This window comes from Adiantum capillus-veneris, chromosome 4 (genome assembly GCF_014529385.1).
Source record: "Adiantum capillus-veneris isolate H3 chromosome 4, ASM1452938v2, whole genome shotgun sequence".
Taxonomy (NCBI): Eukaryota; Viridiplantae; Streptophyta; class Polypodiopsida; order Polypodiales; family Pteridaceae; genus Adiantum; species Adiantum capillus-veneris.
Window position 1 is genome coordinate 160,531,258 of NC_140934.1, and position 23,284 is coordinate 160,554,541.

The 23,284-nt window shown below is 45.3% G+C and overlaps 1 protein-coding gene across 7 annotated transcripts in view; it reads right to left on the bottom strand.

Moving 5' to 3' along the window:
* Positions 1–2,763: 2,763 nt before the first annotated feature.
* Positions 2,764–23,284, bottom strand: part of LOC147460250 (sister chromatid cohesion protein PDS5 homolog A-like) — a 189,986-nt gene continuing 169,465 nt past the window's right edge. For 5 of the 7 annotated variants that reach the window (XM_086511336.1, XM_086511334.1, XM_086511333.1 and 2 more), the window contains 6 exons: positions 6,880–7,016; positions 6,571–6,744; positions 6,309–6,458; positions 5,985–6,164; positions 5,752–5,837; positions 5,281–5,676 (listed from right to left, as the gene is read on the bottom strand). In XM_086511336.1, the coding sequence (XP_086367462.1) occupies positions 5,641–5,676; positions 5,752–5,837; positions 5,985–6,164; positions 6,309–6,458; positions 6,571–6,744; positions 6,880–7,016 (763 nt within the window). In that variant the 3' untranslated portion in view covers positions 5,281–5,640. Of the gene's footprint in view, positions 3,266–5,280; positions 5,677–5,751; positions 5,838–5,984; positions 6,165–6,308; positions 6,459–6,570; positions 6,750–6,879; positions 7,017–23,284 lie in introns of those variants that run through there. The other 2 variants (XM_086511335.1, XR_015187952.1) reach the window with 2 other exon arrangements.

The window sequence follows — 23,284 nt, forward strand, 5'->3', positions numbered from 1 at the left end:
CATCTTCGTCCATATCTTCTCGTTTTATCCCCTTGAGCTTTATAGGTTTTATCTGCTTCTTTTGTATCAACACGTCCCAAATCTGCTTCTTCCACAATGGGAAATTGGTTCCATCCAGCTTCTTGATATTGTAAAGAGCAATGTCCTGTGATCCAGCCATAGCTACGCTTCACAGTGGTTTACTTTCCTTGAAAAAATTCGACAGAGTTTCCCCTGTAAATTGACCTCTGAACCAATATCAACATGTCAAATGAACCAAGAAAGCTTCAGATTCCGCATAAATTTCGACACAGTCTCCTTTGTAAAATGGCTCTGGTGTACTAAAAAAAACAGACCAAAAAACAGCTCAAAAACATTGTCTCTCTGACACTGTAAGCTGCGGGTACACCTGTCCTGCACCTTTACTATCTCTCACTGTCCTGTCACTGTCGAACGGTGATCGAGATGACCTCAGAATGAAATTCTGAAAACACCAAGCCCTTCAGGCTAACCCACGAGATTTGGGACCGTGTCTTCGCCTTTCGAATTTCACTCCAATCTGAGCTAGTGACTCTAGCCTCCTACAGTGCTGCCTCGAGCCTCGATATGAGCTCTGATACCAATTGAAGGAGTACGAGCGGAAGTGCGACGCGAGAGAGAGTGCGAGAAGAAGAGCACGACGATATGGTGAACTCGCTCTACTGTAATGTGTAGAGCATAGTGAGTTCTTATTAGGTTTTTACAAAAGAATATGTGTACATACCTGCCGGCCCGCCCACTTACCTGGGCGACCACATTGGGCTTTATACCCCAACAAATCAAAAACACTCTAAAACACACACACACACACACACACAAATACTAATGAGTGGTCTCATACGTCAGCTTCGATGTCTAGTAAATATCATTAAAATTTTCTTTTTCTTTCTCTTTTATGGTTGTGTTTTGGAAAAGTTGACACTTACTCTTCTTTCCCTAAATTTGATTGGCTAGTCTACAAGTAAGAAATTTCCATTCAATATGCTTAGCTAGCAAAATTACATAATAGGAGGGGATATGGGTCCCACATATGAGGGGACAAAGGGTTAAATGATGGTGAGAGCGGTTTTCAAAGGTGTACACAAACATGTATAGCCTAGAATTTTTCAAACCTTACATGTAATCACCAAAGCCTCTATGAACATTAAATGCAACTCAATACACATGCAACAAAGGGATCTCCAAATGGTACATGATTTTCAAAAAATGCCACTCAATCTCAAACTCATTTTAAAATGGAAACCTTGAATAGCCTTCAACAATTTGCGAATCAAATAGGTAGGCATTTTCATAAAGTGTCCTTTAGAATGCTCTCTTGTACTCCTAAAGTTTCTATTGATCAAATATCTGGTATGACCAAGTCCATAACCAAGTTATTACTAGAACATCTTGAGGGTAAGACACAAGAGTTGGTCCATAAAGGAAAGAAGGTCTTGCCCATGCTCATGTACGGAGTTATCTCAAGATTGGCCATTTCTTGGCCGAAGTATATGGCTTTTGAGTAGCTAGAAAGAGATGCTTGTTTTGAATGAGGGCACACCACGTTAGACATTGCGGGCAATCATTGAGAAGAGTCAAGCACAAAGGGAGTATATTTCTGCTCTGTAGTAGGAAGAGGGACGTTGGGAGCAAGCCTACTGGGGGTACTGATATCCATACATGCATATGATAAACATATATCAATTGGATGCTTTACATGCATTTTGTACGGATAGAGACCTCAGGGTGAACCTGCAAAAGACCAATTCTATTTAACACCATAACTGTGTGGGTTTAGGGTTTAGGGAGATCAGCATATTAGTTGAGTTTTGTGGGAGAACCAACGGAGTCTTATCAGACATCATGTATATTTGGGTATTACGTTCAAAGGGCCATGACTTTCTTGAAGAGAGACATCAGAGACTCAACTTGCATCAACATATGCAACACTTGAGGTGTTGGAAAGGTGGCTCTTCAAAGCAAGGTGAAGAGAAGAAGAAAAATGCCAAGCTTGAAGACGCTTCACAAAGAGTAGCTCAACAAGAGAGAGAGAGAGAGAGAGAGAGAGAGAGAGACAGAGAGAGAACTAAGGGGGGATTTTGATGAATAGTGGACACCCAAGGAAACTCCCCACAAAGAATCCATGGTACAACCAAATAGATCTACAAGAAGTGATGGAGAGAATTTGTAGAGAGGAAGAGGCCAAGAGAAGCCGTAAAGTGGAAGTAGACAAAGAAAAGAAAGAAGGTAATCGTGCCTGAGGCACAAGTTTCATTTGAACATCCACCCATCTAAGAGGCCATCACTTGGCAAAAAGATGCTTCTAACACCAAGAGAGTAGTAGTCAAGAAGACCAAGTGCAAGATTATGCTAAGATCCCACTAAGGATAATACATGAAGAAGTACCAAAATCAGTTGATGTACTGAAGCAAGGACGTGGAAAAAGAGGTATGTGAAATGGTGGAAAAACTAAAAGGTGAGACCTATAGCTGCCAAGAACACAGTTGACGGTTGGTCAGCGATAGGGTAACATTTCTAGTAGGTGAGCTGAAGGATGCCGACAAGTATCAGGCAACGCATAGCAAACAGTTAGCTAGTCGAGCAGAGATCATTAAAGACCTGTAAGATGAAGAATAGAAAAGAAAAGCTAAGATCTGAAGCCGACCGGAGTTGCTAAACAAGCAACAAGTACAAATGAAGGATGCAGAAGATCAAAATACCCAGCTACAACAAGCAAAGGTTAGATTACAAGAGCAACAAAACCTATTGAAGAAAATTAGAGACGATCCATCTACTATGAACTTATCAAGAAAGGATAGTACATAAGCTGCTTTGGAGAAAAGAAACAAGGACTTTGTATATTGGGGCTTAGGTTCCATATGGTTTGGAATCTATGTCAAACAATCAAGCTTGCATGCAAATTTTATATACTAGGATGAAAAAAATCATGAAGGTCCAATTTTCCTTCACTATAATAGGACAGAATTCTAGTAAATAGGACATAACTGAAATATGAACATCTTGTATCCCTTGGAGGATGAAATTTAAACATGTTGAAAATAATAGAGGTAATTAGAGAATACTCTTAAATCTCACTAAGTTGATTGCGCCATTCCCTTCCCGTCAATCACCTGGCATTTTCAACCTTGTTGGAGTGACTTACCCCGCAATGGGTTCTCTCCGAAGTATTTGCTTGCATTGATGGACTCTTCAACGGAATGTAGCAAAAACCGCTTGAAGGGGCTCCTCAGTTTCGCTTCAATGGGGCCTGCAAATACTTTTGTGTCCTCTTAGCTGGGCAACTTTCTACAATTATTATAATAGATCCAAAATAAGTTTTGAACTATTTTACATCCACGAATTTTTTTCCTATGATCTAAAATAAACTTGGCATTTCCTTGGCTATGGATTTCCTCATTCATCTTGTGTATGCAAACACTTTTTCAACCTAAAATCTACCAAGAAACGTGTTTGTCTTTGGTCAAAGGGGTCTGCCACACTACCAAGGCCAAGGAGGTGTTGCAGACACCTGCATGATTCAGAGTGGAACAACATACTTGGAAGAGCGGCTCCACCCTTCTTTAATCTTGAGGCCCTAATTCGCACAAAGCATGGGTTTATGCTGAGCACTCAAGCCACCCCTAGCTGGCACTTTTGGAGGGTGAATTTAATTTCGTAGCCTGTCCGCATATGTCAAGAAAGGCCCATTGAGCCTCATATCGGAGGCTTGACTATCTCCAAGTGGTGCTCTTCGCTGATTGGCATTGGCCTCTTGAATTGCAAGCCCCAATGTGGATGTGTGCTTTTATGCACCTCGAGATCAATCAGAGCCTACAACAAGGAGGGGGGAGTGATTTTTCTTTCAGGTGCAGCCAAAGGGTCACGTCTAGTGCAAGGCAATTGTGGTCTCAAGTACACTTTTTATAGGATTAGCATGGATGCTAGCGGTTGCTTGATCATACCCAATGGAGGCAGTTAGATTTTGAAGCTCAATTGTTAGCTTAGATGCAATGGGACATTGATGAGTGATTTTGGTGTGATCCCTTTCTCTCTCCTACAAATCCTGGGACAGCCTTTTCTCAGTAGACCCTACTGCTTGCGATCTATAACTTGATGTCCAGGTTGCATACATCATCATCAACACTAGACATTGGCATCTATAGGGAATCACGGCTGAGTTCTCAATGGACTTTTACACTCGGCTCTGGGCTGGACGCCAAGGTTGGTGGTTTACTCTTTTGTCAATGGTTGGTCACACAGAGGGACTACACATGGTTGACACCGCTTGTTGGTTTGCCCCAATTGTGGACATCTTATACAAAATCAACAAAAAAATCCCTTCAGATATTCAACCTAGTAGATCTGGGTCAAAATACTTGTGTCAAGCCATCCCTTTTTCCAAAGATGACTTTCACTTGGATGGCAATTGTATGGTCAATATGTTCCAGGTCAACCCTTGGATAAGCAAGACATCTATAGGGTGCCTCGATACCTAATTTTTTGACACCGGGTTGGACATGGGAAAACAACTATTGTAAGACAACTCGGTAAACATGCAGCAAACGGTTAGCTAACAAAATTCTATATTTTAGGGGAAACTGGGTCCGAAACATAAACGGAGCAATGGGTTAAATGATGGTGAGAGCGATTATCAAAGAAGTGGGATGGACACCAACATCCACAAACTTCTTCTAACCTTATGGGTAATCATCAAAGCCTCTATCAATATTAAGACAATTAAGTAAACATGCAACAAACACATCTCCAAATGTTACATGCTTTTCAAAAACTCATTTAAATTGGAAACCTTCAATAGCCTTTAACAACTTGTGAATCAAACAGAGGCATTTCTGTAAGGTGTAATTTAAAATGCTTTTGTATATTCATGAACTTACCAGCTAATAAAAAATACCTTGTATGGCCAAATACATGGCCAGATTGATAATAGAACATCTCAAGGATAAGGCACAAGAGTTCCATCCATAAAGGAAGGAAGATCTCGCCCTAGCTAGTCCATTACACCATCCACGATACAAATCATAGACTGGAGTTATCCGACACATGCATCTCTCTCTTATGCTAAAGTAGGTAATCCAAAGCCCTGAGCACACCACACATCCTGCCCAACGCCCCATGGCAAATCAAGAGGCGTCATCTGTTCTTGTTCTCAGATGGCAGGAAAATCAAAGCCCATGTTACACTTGATTAACCAATTATTGCATTCTTGTTGAAAACACTCAAGGAGGTCCTTGAAGAGACCAAGCAAAGAAGAAAACTCAAAACGACAAGAAACCACCTTTGCATTAGCACATAAGAGCTGGAAAGGGCCGACACATATACAACATATTTGTCCTAAAAGGCATCAGCAGCCCATGATAATATACACATCCATGCTATTGACATCCCTGGTTAAGATTAAATATTGGCTAACATGTACTAAAAGATCTGCCGCAACCCAAGGATTTTTGTAGGACAACATCAGACTTGATCCATAGATCTAAAAGTTTCTACCTGGCCTCTCCTCAAAAGAGGACACTCAGTTTTATATGCTAATGAGAAACTCCTGCAAGTCAACTATGCCGTCCTTGAAGATGGGTTTTAAACACATTTTGTTGGCAAACTCTTCATAAGGGAGCACCTATTTCACTGAACTTTTCGTCTGCGGCTTCGCCATGTCACCTATATTCTAATGGCATTAGAAGGCTGGCTATATGAAATGAGTGTCTTGGAAGCTAGAGAACAAAAAGCAGTTACCGTAGTCTCCTCTTCATCAGACTCGACGGAATCCTGTGTTTGGACTTGCTGCTCTACGACAAAGCTGCGTTTCCGTAAAACTTTAACTGTCATCGACAAATCAGAACCCTACTTCAGACTATTGTGATTATAGGAACTTGCAACAAACTTCAGACTTGTAGTGCATAGCAATGTCAAGAAAAGAAAAGGAGTAAAATATTGGGTGGCTAAATTGCAGAGGAAATGCAGCCAACCTTCACTTTCGACAATGGCTGGTTTAGCTTTGCCCTTTTCCAAAACCTCCAGTCCCAGAGGTTCACCTGCTCCATTAGAGAAGCGGGAGGACCTTCGAGGACTTTTTGAAGCGTCTATCTTTTTTGATTCAGGCAAAGCTTGCTCATCAGAAGTCACTCCCCGCTTCCGCAAAACTCGACCTATCAAGTTGCATTTTAATTTGAAAGAAAAGTTAGCATTCTTAAACATTAAAGAAAGCAAAAGTAGCCACCTAACAGTAAAAATACTTTTCCAATAAATCTGCATACTTTCATAACATCCTGATTGGGGATGATGATTCTTACCTTCACTTATCGGACTAGTCGATTTTGTCATCTCTACTGCTATGACAACAGTGCTGAGACTGTCAGGCCCATTAACCTTGTCAGCCCCACTCAAAGCTCTCTCTTTGGTTTGCTGATCAGAAATAACACCACGCTTTCGTAGAACCCTACCTGTCCATGTTATGATTGCAAAAGATAACCTTCCAAGTCAGATATGACAGATTTTGCAAGACAGATGCTGAACCTCTGCATGAACAGAGCAATTGCAGAAAAGGGCATTTACCTTCACTGACAGGATGAGTAGATCTAGTCCCCGAGCTCGGAACTTCTGCTGCTCCTCTCAAAACACGTTGAGACCTTCTGAGTTTATCTGAGACACTGCCTTGATCATGCTCAGTCGGAGTTTGTCCCTGATCTTTGTGCTTTGTAACCTTGTTACGTGTTCGCATAACTCTATCTGCACTGATGCACTTCTTATCATTATGACTGCCACAGTTCTTACACTCCATAGGAGTACTGAACAGAGCAGGTTAATGCAGCACCAAGACAACTTCAGTTAAGAAAAAGCTATTCTAAGTACAAAGAACCACACCTTCAATCACTGGACTGATGGATTTGGGAGTATCTAATGCTTCATCTTCAGATTCAGGAGCTTCAGTTGTCCCACCAGATACATTCCCAGGCCCCTCATCCTCAACTACAACTGCAGTAGGGACAGTTTTTTCCTTTCTGGAACAAAATATGTTAGCATCACCCACTTAGTCATTGATGTGAATCGGACAAACTGCAGTCTCACATAAGCAAAAAAAAAAAAAAAAAGGAACTTTATGAAGCCACTTAAATTGTGTTATGCGGTCGAAGGACTCCATCATCATTTATATGTGCTGTTAAGCCCCATGAGACCATCCAATCAGTTCCCCCCCCCCCCCCCCCCCCCCCCCCCCCCCCCCCCTCCCCATAGCAGAGCACTTTATACATGCTAGAGATATGTCGGCAGAGGTTCTTGCAGTTCTATTCAATCGTTTCATGTGTGAGGGTCTACTGAGGCTTGGAGACTGTCTACTATTGTGCCTATCTTCAAGGCAGGTGATCCTACAGAGCCTGGAAACTGCCGTACTATTATGATTGGACACACACTAGCATTGTTGTATGCATCTATCCTTAAGCAGAAGTTGAGCGGATGGGCAGAGAATGAGGGCATACGGGCAGCGGGGCAGGCTGGTTTTAGGAATGGCTTCTCTACTCGACCATATTTTGACACTCACAGCCATTATTGAGGAGGGCAGAGCATATGGGAGACGGATTTACTGTAGCTTTGTGGATTGTCGCAAAGCATTTGACATGGTGCCAAGAGCCGAATTGATGCGCAGACTACAGGAGATGGGAGTGCCCAATGAGTTGATTTGGGGGATCATGGCTCAGTAATGGGACATGAACGCACTCTAGAGGCCATATCTGATTTAGTTCAGTCCGCTATTGGAGTGAAACAAGGTTGTCCATTGTCCTCTACTCTATTTGCTATGTATATAGATGAGGTTTCTGATTACATTGACAGAGAGGGTGACAGAGGTGCCTAACTAGCAAGGACATGGATTCCATTGTTGTTATATGCTGATGATATTGTGTTGATCTCCGACTCACCAGAGTCTATGCAGTGACATTTGGATGCATTACATAGGTTTGCGATGGATAGTGGATTGTCTATAAACGTAAAACTAAGGTTATGGTGTTTAACACCACACCGCCGTGGGTCAGGAGATCAGCACCTACATTCACTTATGGTCAGGAGATTGTGGAGAACACAGATGCATACATATCTTGGGGTAGTCTTCACTGGGCCAAGGTTTATTTTACGAGAGCGGCAAAGACTAGAATGACCAGAGCCTATGCGGCCTTGGGAGGATTGGAGAGGGTGTCTTCGCAGGTCCAATTCCAAGAAACCCAAACAAAGCTCTGGCTCTTTGATACATTGGTAGCTTCACCGATGCTCTATGGGGTTCAAGTTTGGGGACCCGCTGTAGTTGGAGAGGGATGGAGAGTCCCTTAGTATCTGTGATCTCTCGGTTGATTACAGCCAAGGCATCCGTGCCACATGAGATCATTAGAGCGGAGTTGGCAGCCCCTCCTGTGGAGATAGAGGCGCTTACCAGATCAATCTCCTTTATGCAAAGCTTATGAGATACCACCAGAGACAAATATGCCAGATTGGCCCTTGAGTCCTCCAGACAGTTAGCTATACAAGGAGACAGATCATGCTCGCATGCACAGATGCCATCATGGTTCCACATACATGGCTTCAGCATGGACAAATTACCTCCCTTCCAGTATTCCCTTGATGCACCATTGCTGTCTCTTACAGGGGTGGAGATTACTAGACTCATTCGCCAGGACATGGATAGAGCCGACCCAGGAGTGGGGCACAAAGATGGCTTTCTGTAGAGAGCATCTTCTCCAACTCACACAGGATGGGTTTGTGATTCGACCCAGCTATATGGATACACATCCCTCTCATGGGTTACAGTGTGCCATTGGTCAGATACAGACATCCTCACACCAGCTTGAGATTGAGACTGGTAGGTTCAGAGGGATACTAGCAACCAGCAGGACATGCCGCCTATGCCACACACAGCTAGAAACGGAGACGCATTATATATGTCAGTGCACAGTGTATTACGAGACACGGGGTCGCTTCCATTGTGATCAAAAAAGGATTCAGAGTCATGAGCTATCAAGACTAGAGTCTTGGACTATATCTACTTGAGTTACAGAGACACAGAGACAGTTTACTGAAGAGATCTGGAGAGAGACAATCCCTGACACAGATTACTGATTCTTCACCAGACACCGGACATATAGAGGAGCAGCCACCTCTACAAAGCTCGGCTCATACTCACACCCGCGGTACTCTCCTTAATCGAGCATTGGGGCTAGGGAAATCGAGACACCCACGACTAAGGATAGGAGCTTCACGAATCGACGGAGACTACAGCAAAGTGCAGATGAGGATGGATTCGCCACCCATTATATCACCCTCCTATTTTGAGGACCCACAAATGCCCCACACAGTTCCAGCTAGCACTTTGAGATTCATTTTAGTATCTCATTTATGTACTTCTTTTTTCTACCCAGACATGATATCAGATTCACCAGTTTGTAACGGATTGGTCTCATAGGTTATTTTGACCTTTTGAAGACGTTAATGTATCATTTCGTTTCATTCTGAAAATCCCCCAAGCTTTGCTTACGAGATCGGCTCAAGTACCTCATCTTGTTGTGTACAGAGCATTCAAAAGCCCAACAACGACACCCACAGGCTCTGCTTCCAGAATCGTCCTAGAATCCAAGGGAGCAAGCAGAGCCATTTACCAATATGCTTGCATGAGTTTATGGGGGTGGCATGAGAGAGAGAGAGAGAGAGAGAGAGAAATGAAATGAAATGAACTGTTATATTAGCGTCTTCAAAAGGCCAAAGTGACCTATGAGACCAGAAAGTTACAAAGTGGTGGATCTCATACAAAGTCAGAGTAACAAAATAACAACACTACAAAACAAAGATATATACTATGGGATCCTAGACTGGTCGATGTGAACTAAGCAAAAATGGGCGGCTTGCGGGGATACCTGAATCACAGGAGATCTAGCATCGGTCGTTGGCGGATCTCATCAATCTCCTCCATGGTTAGTAGTCTGACCGGGCGTCGTGCATGCCTGGCCAGAGTGCTCCGCATCTTCTGACGTAGCCTTTGTCGATGCTGTGTAGTCCTCCGCAGTTGTGGGCGCCTGGATTTCCCCAGTTCAGTCGCTCGGTCGACCAATGTGCCTCTGGTGTGAGACGAGGGGGAGCTCTGCTGTGGGACTGGCTCTTGCGGCTATCCCGTGTCTGCTCTGAAGAAGTCTGTGATCCGTCTTTAAGACTAGCTAGCCTCACCACTCATCAGGCTATCTCTGTGTCTGCGCAGCTTGAGCAAGAACAAACATAGGCATCTCTGATCCTCGTATCCCATGACTCTTGAGAGTGGTCCAAAACCCTCTCTCAACAAGCAATGGAAGCGGCCTCGTACCTTGTAGTAGACGGGGCAGCGGCATGTGTAGTACAACTCTGTCTCAGGCTCCATGTCACACAAGCGGCATGTCCTAGCCTCTGCCGATACTCCACTGTATCTCCCAGTCTCAATCTGCAGCTGGTGAGAAGATGTGCGTAACTGGCCAATAGCACATCGTATCCCATGAGACAAGTGGGTCTCCATGTATCTGGGTATCGTCACAAAACCATCCTCCGTAAGCTGGAGAAGATGGTCTCTGTAGAAAGCCATCTTCGTGCCCAATTCCTGTGCTGGCTGTATCCATGTCCTCCTGGTGTATAGCTGGGTCAGGTCTTGGCGGATGAGCTTGGTGATCTCTGACTGTGTAAGAGTGAGAGATGGTGCATCCAGAGAGAGAGAGAGAGAGAGAGAGAGAGAGAGAGAGAGAGAGAGAGAGAGAGAGAGAGAGAGAAAATGAAATGAAATGTTATATTAACGTCTTCAAAAGGCCAAAGTGACCTATGAGACCAGAAAGTTACAATGTGGTGGATCTGATACAAAGTCAGAGTAACAAGATGACAAAATGACAAAATGAAATACTATGGAATCCTGAACTGCTAGGTGTGAACTAAGCAGCTAAACAGCTAGCCGGGATAGCTAGATCACAGGAGATCCAGCATCGGTCGCTGGCGGATCTCATCAATCTCCTCCATGGTCAGTAGTCTGACCGGGCGTCGTGCATGTCGAGCCAAAGTGATCTGAATCCTCTGATGCAGCCTCTGTCGATGCTGTGTAGTCCTCCTCGGTCGTGGGCGTCTGGATCTTCCCAGCTCAGTCGCTCGGTCGATCAGTGTGCCTATGGTGTGAGGCGACGAGCTCTGCTGCGAGAGAGAGAGAGAATAGGGATCAGATATAGTGCTCATAAGCATTAGGCGGGGACGAAGCACTCAGTGAGCCTCACATCTCGCTCGGGAGGAGAACCACCATTCAAGGGTGTGTACTCGAGAGTGCCAAGGTAATTAACTCCTTGAGAATAAGTAACAGGGGGGTGTTTATACCACTGGAAAATGTCAAGTTACCCCCAGTGTATTTAAGGGTAAGTTCCACCCAAAAAAAAAAAAAAAAAGTCCAAAGAGCTATGCCAAACCGACATAGAACAGACCGGCGTCCAACTCACTAGGAGAAGTAAAAAGGTCTTTTAGGGCTAAAAGAATTCCAAAAAGAGATTTTTTTAGAAATTGTTTAGGTTATAGAGGAGTGTTTACAGTTGAGATCAGCCCTACTGGTCAAACAAAAGTTAGGCCACATAAATGGTAAATTCCTCTCTAAAGCAAAAAGGGAGATATTGCCAAAAGGGATTTGGCCCCAGAGGGGAGCTATAGTTTAAAAGCCTCCAATCGAAGGTCTTTCCATGAACAGGGTTAGTATTGTAGTTTAAAATTTTGAGACAGAAGTTTCAAGGTATATGATAGGCGAATAGTAAGTCACAGATAAAAGCGATATTGCCCTAAAATATGTGTATATGTATCCTCCATACAATGTAACCACCAGCCCCCAATAGCCATATATTTCTTAGCCATCCATTTATGCCAACACAATACAGGAAGAGGTCAAACCCAAGGGAGGTACAGTTGTGTGCTCAACAGCTCCATTGTGCCCCAAAAAAATCCAAATTCTTCACAAATACAGGCTCAAGGCAGTCACCCAAAAGACAAAATAAACATTAGCTACATCAATAGTTCATGTATGTGTAGCTAGGTGAAGCAATCATAGCCAGATGAAGTAACCAAGTGTGTGTGTGTGTGTGTGTGTGTGTGTGTGTGTGTGTGTGTGTGTGTGTGCGCGTGCGTACATATATGTGTATGTATGTATGTATATGACAGACACACACACACACATACGCGCACACACACAGATCTAAACTTATGCTTGTCATCTCTGTATCATTCTAATTTTATCAAATGCTTCAAATCTTTGAAATAATTTGGGATTTTTTCTATGACGTTAGAATATTCTATAACTTCTTTATTGACATGAAAAGTTTCCTAAGCTATTAACCTCTCCACATGTAACCCTTCCCTTCTACCCTTGCATAGTGTCAACGAGAGAGGATGCTTGCAACCCAGTGAATCAACAAATAGCGGTGGCCCCGTATGTGTCTCCCTTGACTGGGTGATGTGCCTCTCTCTCTCTCTCTCTCTCTCTCTCTCTCTCTCTCTCTCTCTCTCTCTCTCTCTCTCTCTCTCTCTCAACAGCAGAGCTCGTCACTTTACACCAGAGGCATACTGATTGACCGACCGACTGAGCTGGGGAGATCCAGACGCCCATGACTGCGGAGGACTACACAGCATCGACAGAGGCTACATCAGAGGATCCGGGTCACTCTATCTCGACATGCACGACGCCCGGTCAGACTACTGACCATGGAGGAGATTGATGAGATCCACCAGCGACCGATGCTGGATCTCTTGTGATCTAGCTATCCCAGCTAGCTGTTTTAGCTGCTTAGTCCACACCCAGCAGTCTAGGATTCCATAGTATTTTATTTTGTCATTTTGTCATCTTGTTACTCTCACTTTGTATCACATCCACCACATTGTAATTTCTGGTCTCATAGGTCACTTTCGCCTTTTGAAGACATTAATATAACATTTCATTTCATTTCATTTCATTTCATTTCCCTGTGTGTGTGTGTGTGTGCACGCGCACGCGCGTGCGCACAATACATGTGGGGCGCGCAATAAATATGGGGCTTGACCCACTGCATAACATAAAGTCGACCATCCGTCCATATACAAGAAGTATGGGCAAAACCCTGATTGATGTAGACTGAAATCATGGAAAAAAATCCCATAACACGCCACAGGAAACATCTGGAGATAAAGATACTTTAACTAGGTGGTGAAGTATAGCTATCTAGATAGTGATCAAGCTTACAAAAATCTGCCCAAAGCTCTGTCCACCTCGGGCGATGTAGCAAAACCCAGCGAGTCCAGTGGTGTTTATCTAATTGATATAAAGCATCTGTTGTAAAAACCTCCAGTACCAGCTCACAAAAGCCAAGGGACTGGTAAACCCCTAGGCCGTGCCTCAAAAATCATCCGCATTCATTCCAACATTTCCTGACGATGAACTCCAAAACAGGATGCGGATCTACGGCATAACCAAACTGTAAGAGAGGCAAGGGGGACCCACTCGCTGTCCACCTCAAAAGCCAAGGGAAGGTACCAAGATGCATATCTCTCTCACCAAACCAACTTCCCTACGGCCTCTCCAAAGAAGTTCTCAAACAAATCTTCAAACTGCCCGATATCCACAAAGTAATTGGCTTCAACCATTGTCTGCTCCTACAAGAAATCATAGACAACCTCGTCCAGACTCCAAAAAGAGTCACCACGTAAAACCATGTAAAACTTGTACTCTAAATCTGATCATGGGCGCTCTCTCTGGGTCGAAGAAAATGTGTTCCTGATAGCTGCAAAAAAAGAATGTCGACACATAGTGGCCCACTCCTCAAAGAAACATTTCGTGATCTCCATAGACCAACCACAGAGAACTGAGGTGGCAAGATCTCAAAGAGCGAGACATCTTCTGGAGAAGACTCACTCTCCTGCTTCCCCTGGACAAAGCCTACTATGAGAGGCACCTGCGACTGCACCCAAAGCTTCAGCAGACCCCTGAGTCCCGCTCGTCTTCAATGAGCTATTACGCATCTCCAAGAGATCCAAAGCCAGTTGAATTGGGCTATCCTAGGGCCTTTGCCAACCTCTGTCTCAAGGCTAGGTTGTGTGTGTCCTTGTCTACTTGCCTGTTTCTGTCTTTGTCTCTGTCTTTGCTCTACACTGTGTTGTTGCTCAACATTCTGCTGTTGGTGACTCTACGTAGGGTTCTGCTGCTATACAAAATTCTCCTAGGGGGACGGAAACGACGAAACGGGCGAGAGGCCAGCTAAGTGATAAAGGGCAAGTGAGCAGGCTGGCTGGTGGGCAAGGGGTGGCAGGGGCGAGTTGGTGTGCAAGGGCTGAGTAGTAGGCAAGAGCCAGCTCCTGGTGGGCAGGGGGTGGCACGGACAAGTTGGTGTGCAAGGGATGAGCAGTAGGCAAGGGGGAGCTGGGGTGGGCACATGGAAGCACGCAAACAACAGGTGACGGGCTGATGAGCAAGGGCCGGTCTTCAAACGTGCACGAGCAGTAGGGGCTTCAGCGCAGCATCCAAATACCACCTGTACGTACCGCGAGTACACGGTAGGAGAAGTTCACGCCATCAAGCTGAGAGAGAGAGAGAGAGAGAGAGAGAGAGAGAGAGAGAGAGAGGGGTGGGTGAAAAGGCTGAGGGTAGATCATAGACTCATAACTACCATCACCATCAAGAGCCCTATCTTTCTACGTTGTATAGGAGAGAGCAATGGACTGCAAACCCTAGCTCTTGTGTGCAACCTGTTTCCGGCGACTTGCTTTGCCCTTGTGCGACGTCGTGAACTGCACCACCGCTCTACCCTACGCGAGCTCGCAACCTGCAGCTCTGCCCTCCTGCTGATGCGCGTGCTGTTGTAGAGATGCAGCCCTACATGACCTGTTTTCCCTGCGTTTCTACGTCCTTGCACAACCTGCCTGCATGACCTGCTCCCCCTGCGCGCTCAGCAGAGCCCCTGCACGACCTGCGCGTTCAAGAGGGCCCTGCTGGACTTACTGAGAGAGTGACGTGATGGGCCTGCTCGCTCCCTGCGCGACTTGTTTGTTGCTTGTTGAAACCTGCTCGCGTCCTGCTGGGCCTGCTGAGAGAGAGAGAGAGAGAGAGAGAGAGAGAGAGAGAGAGAGAGAGAGAGAGAGAGAAATGAGAGAGAGAGAGAGAGAGAGAGAGAGATGAAATGAAATGATATATTAACGTCTACAAAAGGCCAAAATGACCTATGAGACCAAACTGATTACAATGGTGAGTCTAGTACCAAGTCTGGGTACAAACAAAGAAAATTAATAACTAGAAACTGAGACAGGAGTTCTACCGACTCCTATGGGTGGCTGGTAAGCTGAGAAATGGTATAATGCCAGAAAGGTACAAAGTGGGGATAAGTGTCACCATGATACAATATAGCAGTAGCTGAGAGAGAGAGAGAGAGAGAAATAAAATGAAATGTTATATTAACGTCTTCAAAAGGCCAAAATGACCTATGAGACCAATCAGTTACAAAATAGTGAATCTAATACCATGTCTGGGTACAAAAGAACTAGAAAAGAACTAGAAGTGGAACAAAATACTACTACTACTACTACAATCTAAAACTACGTGGGTGTAGCAGCTGATACAATAGGTACCCGGTAAACTGGAGGTAACAGTGTGTGAAACAAAGATGGAAGAAATGGTGAGGATCCATCCTCATCTGCACTCTGGATGTCGAGAGAGTATGGCTCGAATCTTCTGTTGTAGTCTCCGTCGATGCTGTGTAGCTCCTCTCCTCAGTCGCGGTCGTCTGTATCTCTGTAGCTCCAATGCTCGGTCGATGAGAGTGCCAGTAGTGGTCGAATGAGTGTGGGACGAGCTCTGCAGTGGTGGCTGCTCCTCTGGCTGTCCCATATCTAGTGAAAAGAAATCTGTAATGTGTCTCTGGGACTGCCTCTCTCTAGCTCTCCCCAGTAAAGTGTCTCTATACCTGTGTAACTCAAGTAGATATAGTCCAAGACATCTCTGATCCTCATAACTCATGACCCTAGATAGAGGACCAAAACCCTCTCTGAATAAGCAGTGGAAACGCCCCCGTATCTCATAGAACACTGTGCAATGACATATGTAGTGCAACTCTGTCTCTGGCTCTCTCTGGCATAATCGGCATATCCTGTTGTCTGCTGGTATCCCTCTGAATCTACCAGTCTCAATCTCGAGCTGATGTGAGGATGTGCGTATCTGACCAATGGCACAACGCAAACCATGAGACATATGTGTGTCCATGTAGCTGGGTCGAATCACAAACCCATCTCCTGTGAGGTGGAGAAGATGCTCTCTATAGAAAGCCATCTTCGTGCTCAACTCCTGAGGCGGCTCTATCCATGTCCTCCTGGTGTCGAGCTGGATCAGGTCCTGACGAATGAGTCTAGTGATCTCCACCCGTGTAAGAGACAGCGAGGGTGCCTGAAGAGAATACTGGAAAGGGGGCAACCTGTCCATGGTGAAGCCATGCGTTTGAAACCATGAAGTCATCTGTGCATACTAGCATGAAGTGTCCCCCTGTAGAGCTAACTGTCTGGAAGACTCAAGGGCCAATCTAGCATATCTGTCTCTAGTAGTATCCCATAGGCTGTGCACAAAGGACACTGATCTGGTAAGCGCCTCAATCTCCATGGGGGGGGCAGCTAGCTCTGCTCGAATGATCGCGTGAGGTACGGAGGCCTTGGCTCTAATCAATCGGGAGATCATAGATACCAAGGGCCTCTCCATACGTCTCCAACCATCCTGGCCTACAGAAGGTCCCCATACCTGTACCCCATACATCATAGATGAGGCTACTAAAGTATCAAAGAGCCATAACTTTGTCCGAGGTTCCTGGAACTGAACCTGCGAACACATCCTCTCCAAGCCTCCCAAGGCCGCATAAGCTCTGGTCAGTCTAGTCTTTGCTGCTCTCCCCAAAGAAAACCTCAGCCCAGTGAAGACTATCCCAAGGTAAGTGTATGCATCTGTATACTCCACAATCTCTTGACCATACGTGAAGGTCGATGCCGATCTCCTGATCCACTGCGGTGTGGTGTTAAACACCATGACCTTGGTTTTACCAAGGTTTACAGACAATCCACTATCCTCTGCAAAACTGTGTAATGCATCCAACTGTCGCTGCATACCCTCTGGTGAGTCAGAGATCAAGACAATATCATCAGCATATAACAACAATGGGATCCACGTCCCTGCCAGCTGGGCACCTCTATCACCCTCTCTGTCAATGTAATCAGACACCTCATCAACATACATACCAAATAGAGTAGGAGACAATGGGCAACCCTGTTTCACCCCGATAGTGGAGTGAACTAAGTCAGATATCCCCTCTGGGGTGCGTACATGTCCCATCATTGATCTGTATAAAGCCATAATCCCCCAAATCAACACTGTGGGCACCCCCATCTCCTGCAGTCTGCGCATCAGTCGAGCTCTCGGTACCATGTCAAATGCTTTGCGGAAATCCACAAAGCTACAATAAATCCGTCTCCCATGTGACCTGCCCTCCTCAATGATAGCTCTGAGTGTCAGAATATGGTCAAGAGTGGAGAAACCCCTCCTGAAACCTGCCTGTCCCTTTGCCCGTACACCCTCACCCTCTGCCCAGTTACTCAACTGCTACTCAATAATGGATGCATACAATCGTGCCAGTGTGTGTCCAACCATAATAGTGCGGTAATTTCCAGGCTCTGTAAGATCACCTGCCTTATTATAGGCACAATAGTAGACAACCTCCAAGTCTCAGGTAATCCCTCACACATGGCACGATTGAACAACACTGCAAGAACCTCCATCAGCATATCCCTAGCATGTATAAAGTGCTCCGCTACTAGACCGTCATGATCGTAAGCCCTCCTGGTCCTCATCCTGTCAATGGCTCTCTTTACCATCTCAGTGGTAAAGAAGGTGCTCGTAGGTGGACATGGCTCTGTAGGATCTGGAAGGGGATCCTGCCCAGGAACCGTATATAACGATGTCGCATACTGGCCCCACACATCAGGAGAAGTAATCACTGGGGGGGGGGGGGAGTGCTCATGGAAGAGTCGCCATGCCTCGCCTGAGTCTCTACTCAAGAACAACTGATACAAGTCTCGCTCCATCTGGGCCAGGTAAGCTCGTTTCTTCTTTCGCACAAGGCGCCGGAAAGCAATCCGCGACTGTCTGTAGGTGATGACTCCTAAATGAAGATCCCTCTGAAGCTGGGCTCTCATCTCTCTGCACTCCTCATCATACCAACTATTTTGGGGCATGCTCCCAGAATGTCGCCTCCGATCCGGTTGAGTGTGTGGGTATGCCTCTGATGCTGCATCATGTAGTGTCTCAGTCAGTAAAGTAGTGCACTCCTCTACTGAGAGGCCTGGAGCAACTGTGCATAGACGATCCCAGATCGCCTCTGTATAAACCGAGTCAGTCTCTGGTGTAAATGTATAACGGGTGTGTGACCTGCCTCCTGATTTCTGGGCTGTACTAAACTGAAAAGATACGGACAGTGTCAAGAGAGCATGATCCACTGCTACGCCCACTGGTTTGGCTCCCACTGTGAAATCCTGAATACAAGGAATAAAGCTCGGCTGTGTCATAACATAGTCCACTGTACTGGCCCCATGTCTGTGTGGAAAGCATGTGAAGCCTGCTGCTCCAGGAAACCGCTGTAAGCCATTAAGTATGGCTAGCCCATGTGTAGTCGTCATCTCCATGAGGTATCTCCCATACTCAGTCTGCTCTCTGTCATGTGAGCATCTGTCAAACCCCAGCTCACCCACATCCAACTCTCTAAGCATCTCATCTGAGGTGTCGTAGAAGACTGTCTGACAGTTGCCCGTTCGAGCATTGAAGTCTCCTAGGAGGATGATATCACCATCCCTAGAAAACTCCCATATATCATCATCTAGAATTGAGAAAGGAGACTGCCCTCTGGATACAGCATATACTGACGTACTGGGGGGGAAGTAACATATAGCAATATATAGAAATCGACCTGTGTCAGCTCTCAACCTCACCCACATGTATCTAGCCTGATCATCTCTCTGTACAATATGTAGTAGTGGCTGTAGCACCTCCCTAAACAACACCGCTACTCCTCCTGAACCTCTACTCCCATGCTCAGATCTCGTGACTGTTCTGTGGGCTGTCTCCCATTTGTATCCCACCACATGTGGCAACAGTTGGCCAGGGGCCTGGTGAGTCTCTGAAAAGAAAACAATGTCCTTGTCTCTGAAACTGTCCTCAAAGGCACCAACATCCAACCTCATAGACCCATTACAATTCCAAGTCGCCATCCTCAATGTGGTCCCATAGGTCTCGCACCGTCATGTAGAGCGCCGCTCTACAATCACCACCCGACCATCTCTGTAAAAGGCCATCTTCCCCTTCTCCCTTGCCGCTTGAATCTCGGGCATTACTTCTCTCATATGCGCAAGTTGTGAGAGAGTGAGGTCATCGCCTAAGAAAATACCTGTCTTCTTGAGAGTAGGTCTCTTCCTCAAGAATTCCTTCTTCTCTTCCAATGAAGGGAAGCGTAGTATGAGAGCTCTTTCCTTTGAAGATTCTCCGGGGCCCTCACTCTTCTTGCCCACTCTCCATGCCTTTGTGTGTGAAGGCTTCTCCACCCCCATCATTGATGTGAGGCTTGTGACCTCTTTTTCCACATTGTTTATGTCCTTGAGGCCGGTTACGCTCACATGTAGAGCCCGCACCCTCCTTCTTTGTTCCTCTTCAAGGGTCATGTTGATAAGAGTGGGTGTACAAGGAGCTTCCTTACCTTTCCCTTTCTTGGCAACCTCAATCCATTTTTCGGCCTCCTCTACTTTCTTTTGCGTTTCGGATATGACCGCGGCCCATGACTTCTTCTCCTCATTGATGTTGTCAATTTCTTCCCTCAAAGAGGGCTGAAATTCCCCCTCTTCAAGCCCATTTTTTGACCGTGTTTCCAACACTTCTTTGTGGAGGTCCAAAATGCTATTCTCCAACGTGGCGATCTTGTTGAGAAGATGATCCTTCTCGTCCTTCCACCTCTTCTCCTTTTCTTCATTTTCTCGGAGGAAAACGGTCTTCGCGTTCCTCCAATCTTCCATCTCTTTTCTCCATGCTTTCATTTCCAATTCAATGATGGAAATTCGTTTGGAGTGAAGCATATATTTGAGTTTGCTTGTTGCCATAGGTGAGGTTGGGGATGACATGACAGAGAGAGAGAGAGAGAGAGATAGAGAGAGAGAGAGAGAAGAGAGGATTGATGTTTCTAAAGTGCAAAAAATGCAGCAAACCCTAAAACGCAGATCTGTCCAACAACCCCCAAAAAAAAACAAAAAAAAGTCGCAAACCCTAAAATACAGGTCGCGAGCCCCAAAAACAGGTCGCAAACCCTAAAATACAGCACCAAACCCTAAACGAAAGCATGGTAAAGAGAGAGAGAGATGGCGTGATGAGAGAGAGAGAGAGAGAGAGAGAGAGAGAGAGAGAGAGAGAGAGAGATGAAATGAAATGTTATATTAACGTCTTCAAAAGGCCAAAATGACCTATTGAGACCAAACTGTTACAAAATTGTGAATCTTATACCATGTCTGGATACAAAAAGACCACCACTACTACTACTACCACCACCACCACCACTACTACTACCACTACTACCGCTACCGCTACTATTACCACCACCACCACCACCACCACTACTACTACCACCACCACCGCCACCACCATCACCACCACCACTACTACTACTATAGAGAGAGAGAGAGAGAGAGAGAGAGAGAGAGAGAGAGAGAGATGAAATGAAATGAGATATTAGCGTCTACAAAAGGGGCTGTTAGGATAGAGTCATGAGATATCAAGATCAGAGATGGTTTTGACTCGTTAGATAGTCATGAGATATCAGGATCAGAGATGTCTCGGATTATTTCTACTTGAGATACCAAGGTGGAAAGGTACGTAAGGTACGATACGTGTTCGGTACGTACTATACGTAGTACCGAATGGATTGAGTGGTAAGGTACGTAAAATTCGTAAGGTTTTTTTCGAAAACGTCAAAAATCTACAATACGGTCCGTACTTGATAATAAATTCATAAGTATCACTTCTAGGATATTAGCTCACTGTTCTACTATCCAAGGCTGTCATAAATAGACAATCCAAGGCGAGTCATGACCACTTTCTCAACATTCAATATTCACAAACAAATACAATTCAAAGCTTCAGTTCTCTCTCAAATATACTTCAACAAACTTCAAACTTCAAACTACAGAGAACTTCATATTCATCATGATTTGCACACTGTATAGTATTCGACAAACGAGACTTGAAACTTGAGAGGCAATACAATTCATAAAGTACTGAAATGACACAGAATCATAGATGGTAGACCGTAATCTCATCAAAATACCAAGATGAATCATGATAGAATCCATACAAAAAAAATGACATCTAATAAACCATAATCCACAAAGAAAGCCACAAGTCCCGACTCAACAAAACTACGAAGCATGCTAGCAGTTGCACTGCTGCAAAGTACATACTACTAACTGAATGAGAATCAAAAATCCACATCAGACTCTGAAGATGAGGAGTCCATGTTTCCATATGTCAAGACATTGCCCTCCTCATCAAACTCTGGCTCAGTAGTGGTGGGATCTCCTGAAGCACCCGGCTCCAGCTCAAGTGGGTCGTCCTCCTCTGAAGTCTGAATGAGACGCACTGCCTTATTTGCTCGAACACGGCTACTACGCACAGGCAGCTTCCCTCGCCGAATGCTCTCCCGTCGTGCTCTCTCTGGATCTCCAGTCTCCAGGCGAAGAAGGATGTTGTGAGATCGTGCTCGGGACCGAGTGACCCGCCGATCCACACTCTCAAGCTCTCTATGGAGCTCTCGTAGGATCTCCTCCTGCTCATCTCTGATCCGGCACTGCATCTCCTCCACACTAGGGTCTGGAACCATCTTGATTTCAGTCGGATCTACCTGCTCATAAGTACAAGCAGCCAAGCGTCAACTCACAAGTTGAGAGTCTACTAACCAAGTAACATTAATCTTTTAAAACTTACCTACTTGGGTGACCCCAGAGCATAAAAGCTACGCACGAGCTTCATGTTCGCTCGGCAGTAGACCAACTTCTCCAATTGCGTAGTGCTCAAGCAGTTTCGAATCTTCGTGTGCACAAGAGAGTACGCGCTCCAATTGCGCTCACAAGCGCCAGCTGAGCAATCCTATGGACAATGGACATTCACACGAGAAATGGGAACATTCAACATATGAACATTGCCAAATGAGCATTGAAAACCACGAAAACATCCAAGAGATTATAATACCTGTGAGAGAATGCGTAGTGCAAGTGTGGCCAAATTTGGATGACCGGCTCTTCCATAGTTTTGCCACCAACTGAGTGGAAGCTTGGTAGCTTCCCGTCTCAAGGACACACTCCTCAAGAAAGACGGTCCCAAATTGTTCATGTAGCTGCTCATCTCATTGTCGATCTCCAGTTGCTCATCTTCAGTGAACATAATGTCCATATACCCTGATCGCAATGTAAGCAAACTACTCTCTGTAAAAAGCTCTGGAGTCTTGTAGAGAGGATGGAGTATAACAGCCATCCCATGAATGGAACGACGCATATATATCCATCGGGCCTCCACAATGGCAAGAATGTCATCCCGTCTACAACTGAGAAGTGACAATACTTCAGAGTTAAGATTTAAAACAAATACTTGTTCCAAAGATCAAGGCTGAGCCAAAATATGATACATGACATGAAGACTTACCGCTCTGATGTCAAGGAGGCACATGCTGCTATGTGCTCCTTCATCTGCATAAACAGATGATACACAAGGCCAAGAGTGGATCCCTCCATGTCTGTCACACGCAAGAGAACGTAGAGAGGCTGGAGAGCCATTGCCAAGGAGTGCACCTCTCCCCAAAAGTTCTCATCCAGAACTTTCCTCTGTATGTACTTGGTAGGCTCAGTCTGTGAATGGTGCATCAATCGCCACTTAGGGTCCACGACTGTATGCAACAGACGGGAGAGACTCGCGAGGACGAGCACTTACCTTTACCGCGCACAAGGTTGCTCTGCAGGTGAGTTTGCAGAGCTCTGTGTGCAATAAACAAGCGCCCAAACTCTCTCTGCAGTACTCTGTAGTCAATAGTTTGCAATAAACAGGCGCCCAAACTCACTCTGTCTCAATAACCAGGCGGCCAAACCCCCAAAACAGAGGCGAACTAAATCCGAAAACGCGAAGGGGAAATTCGAAATTTTTTTTTTGTACAGTACGGATCCGTACGGTACCGTA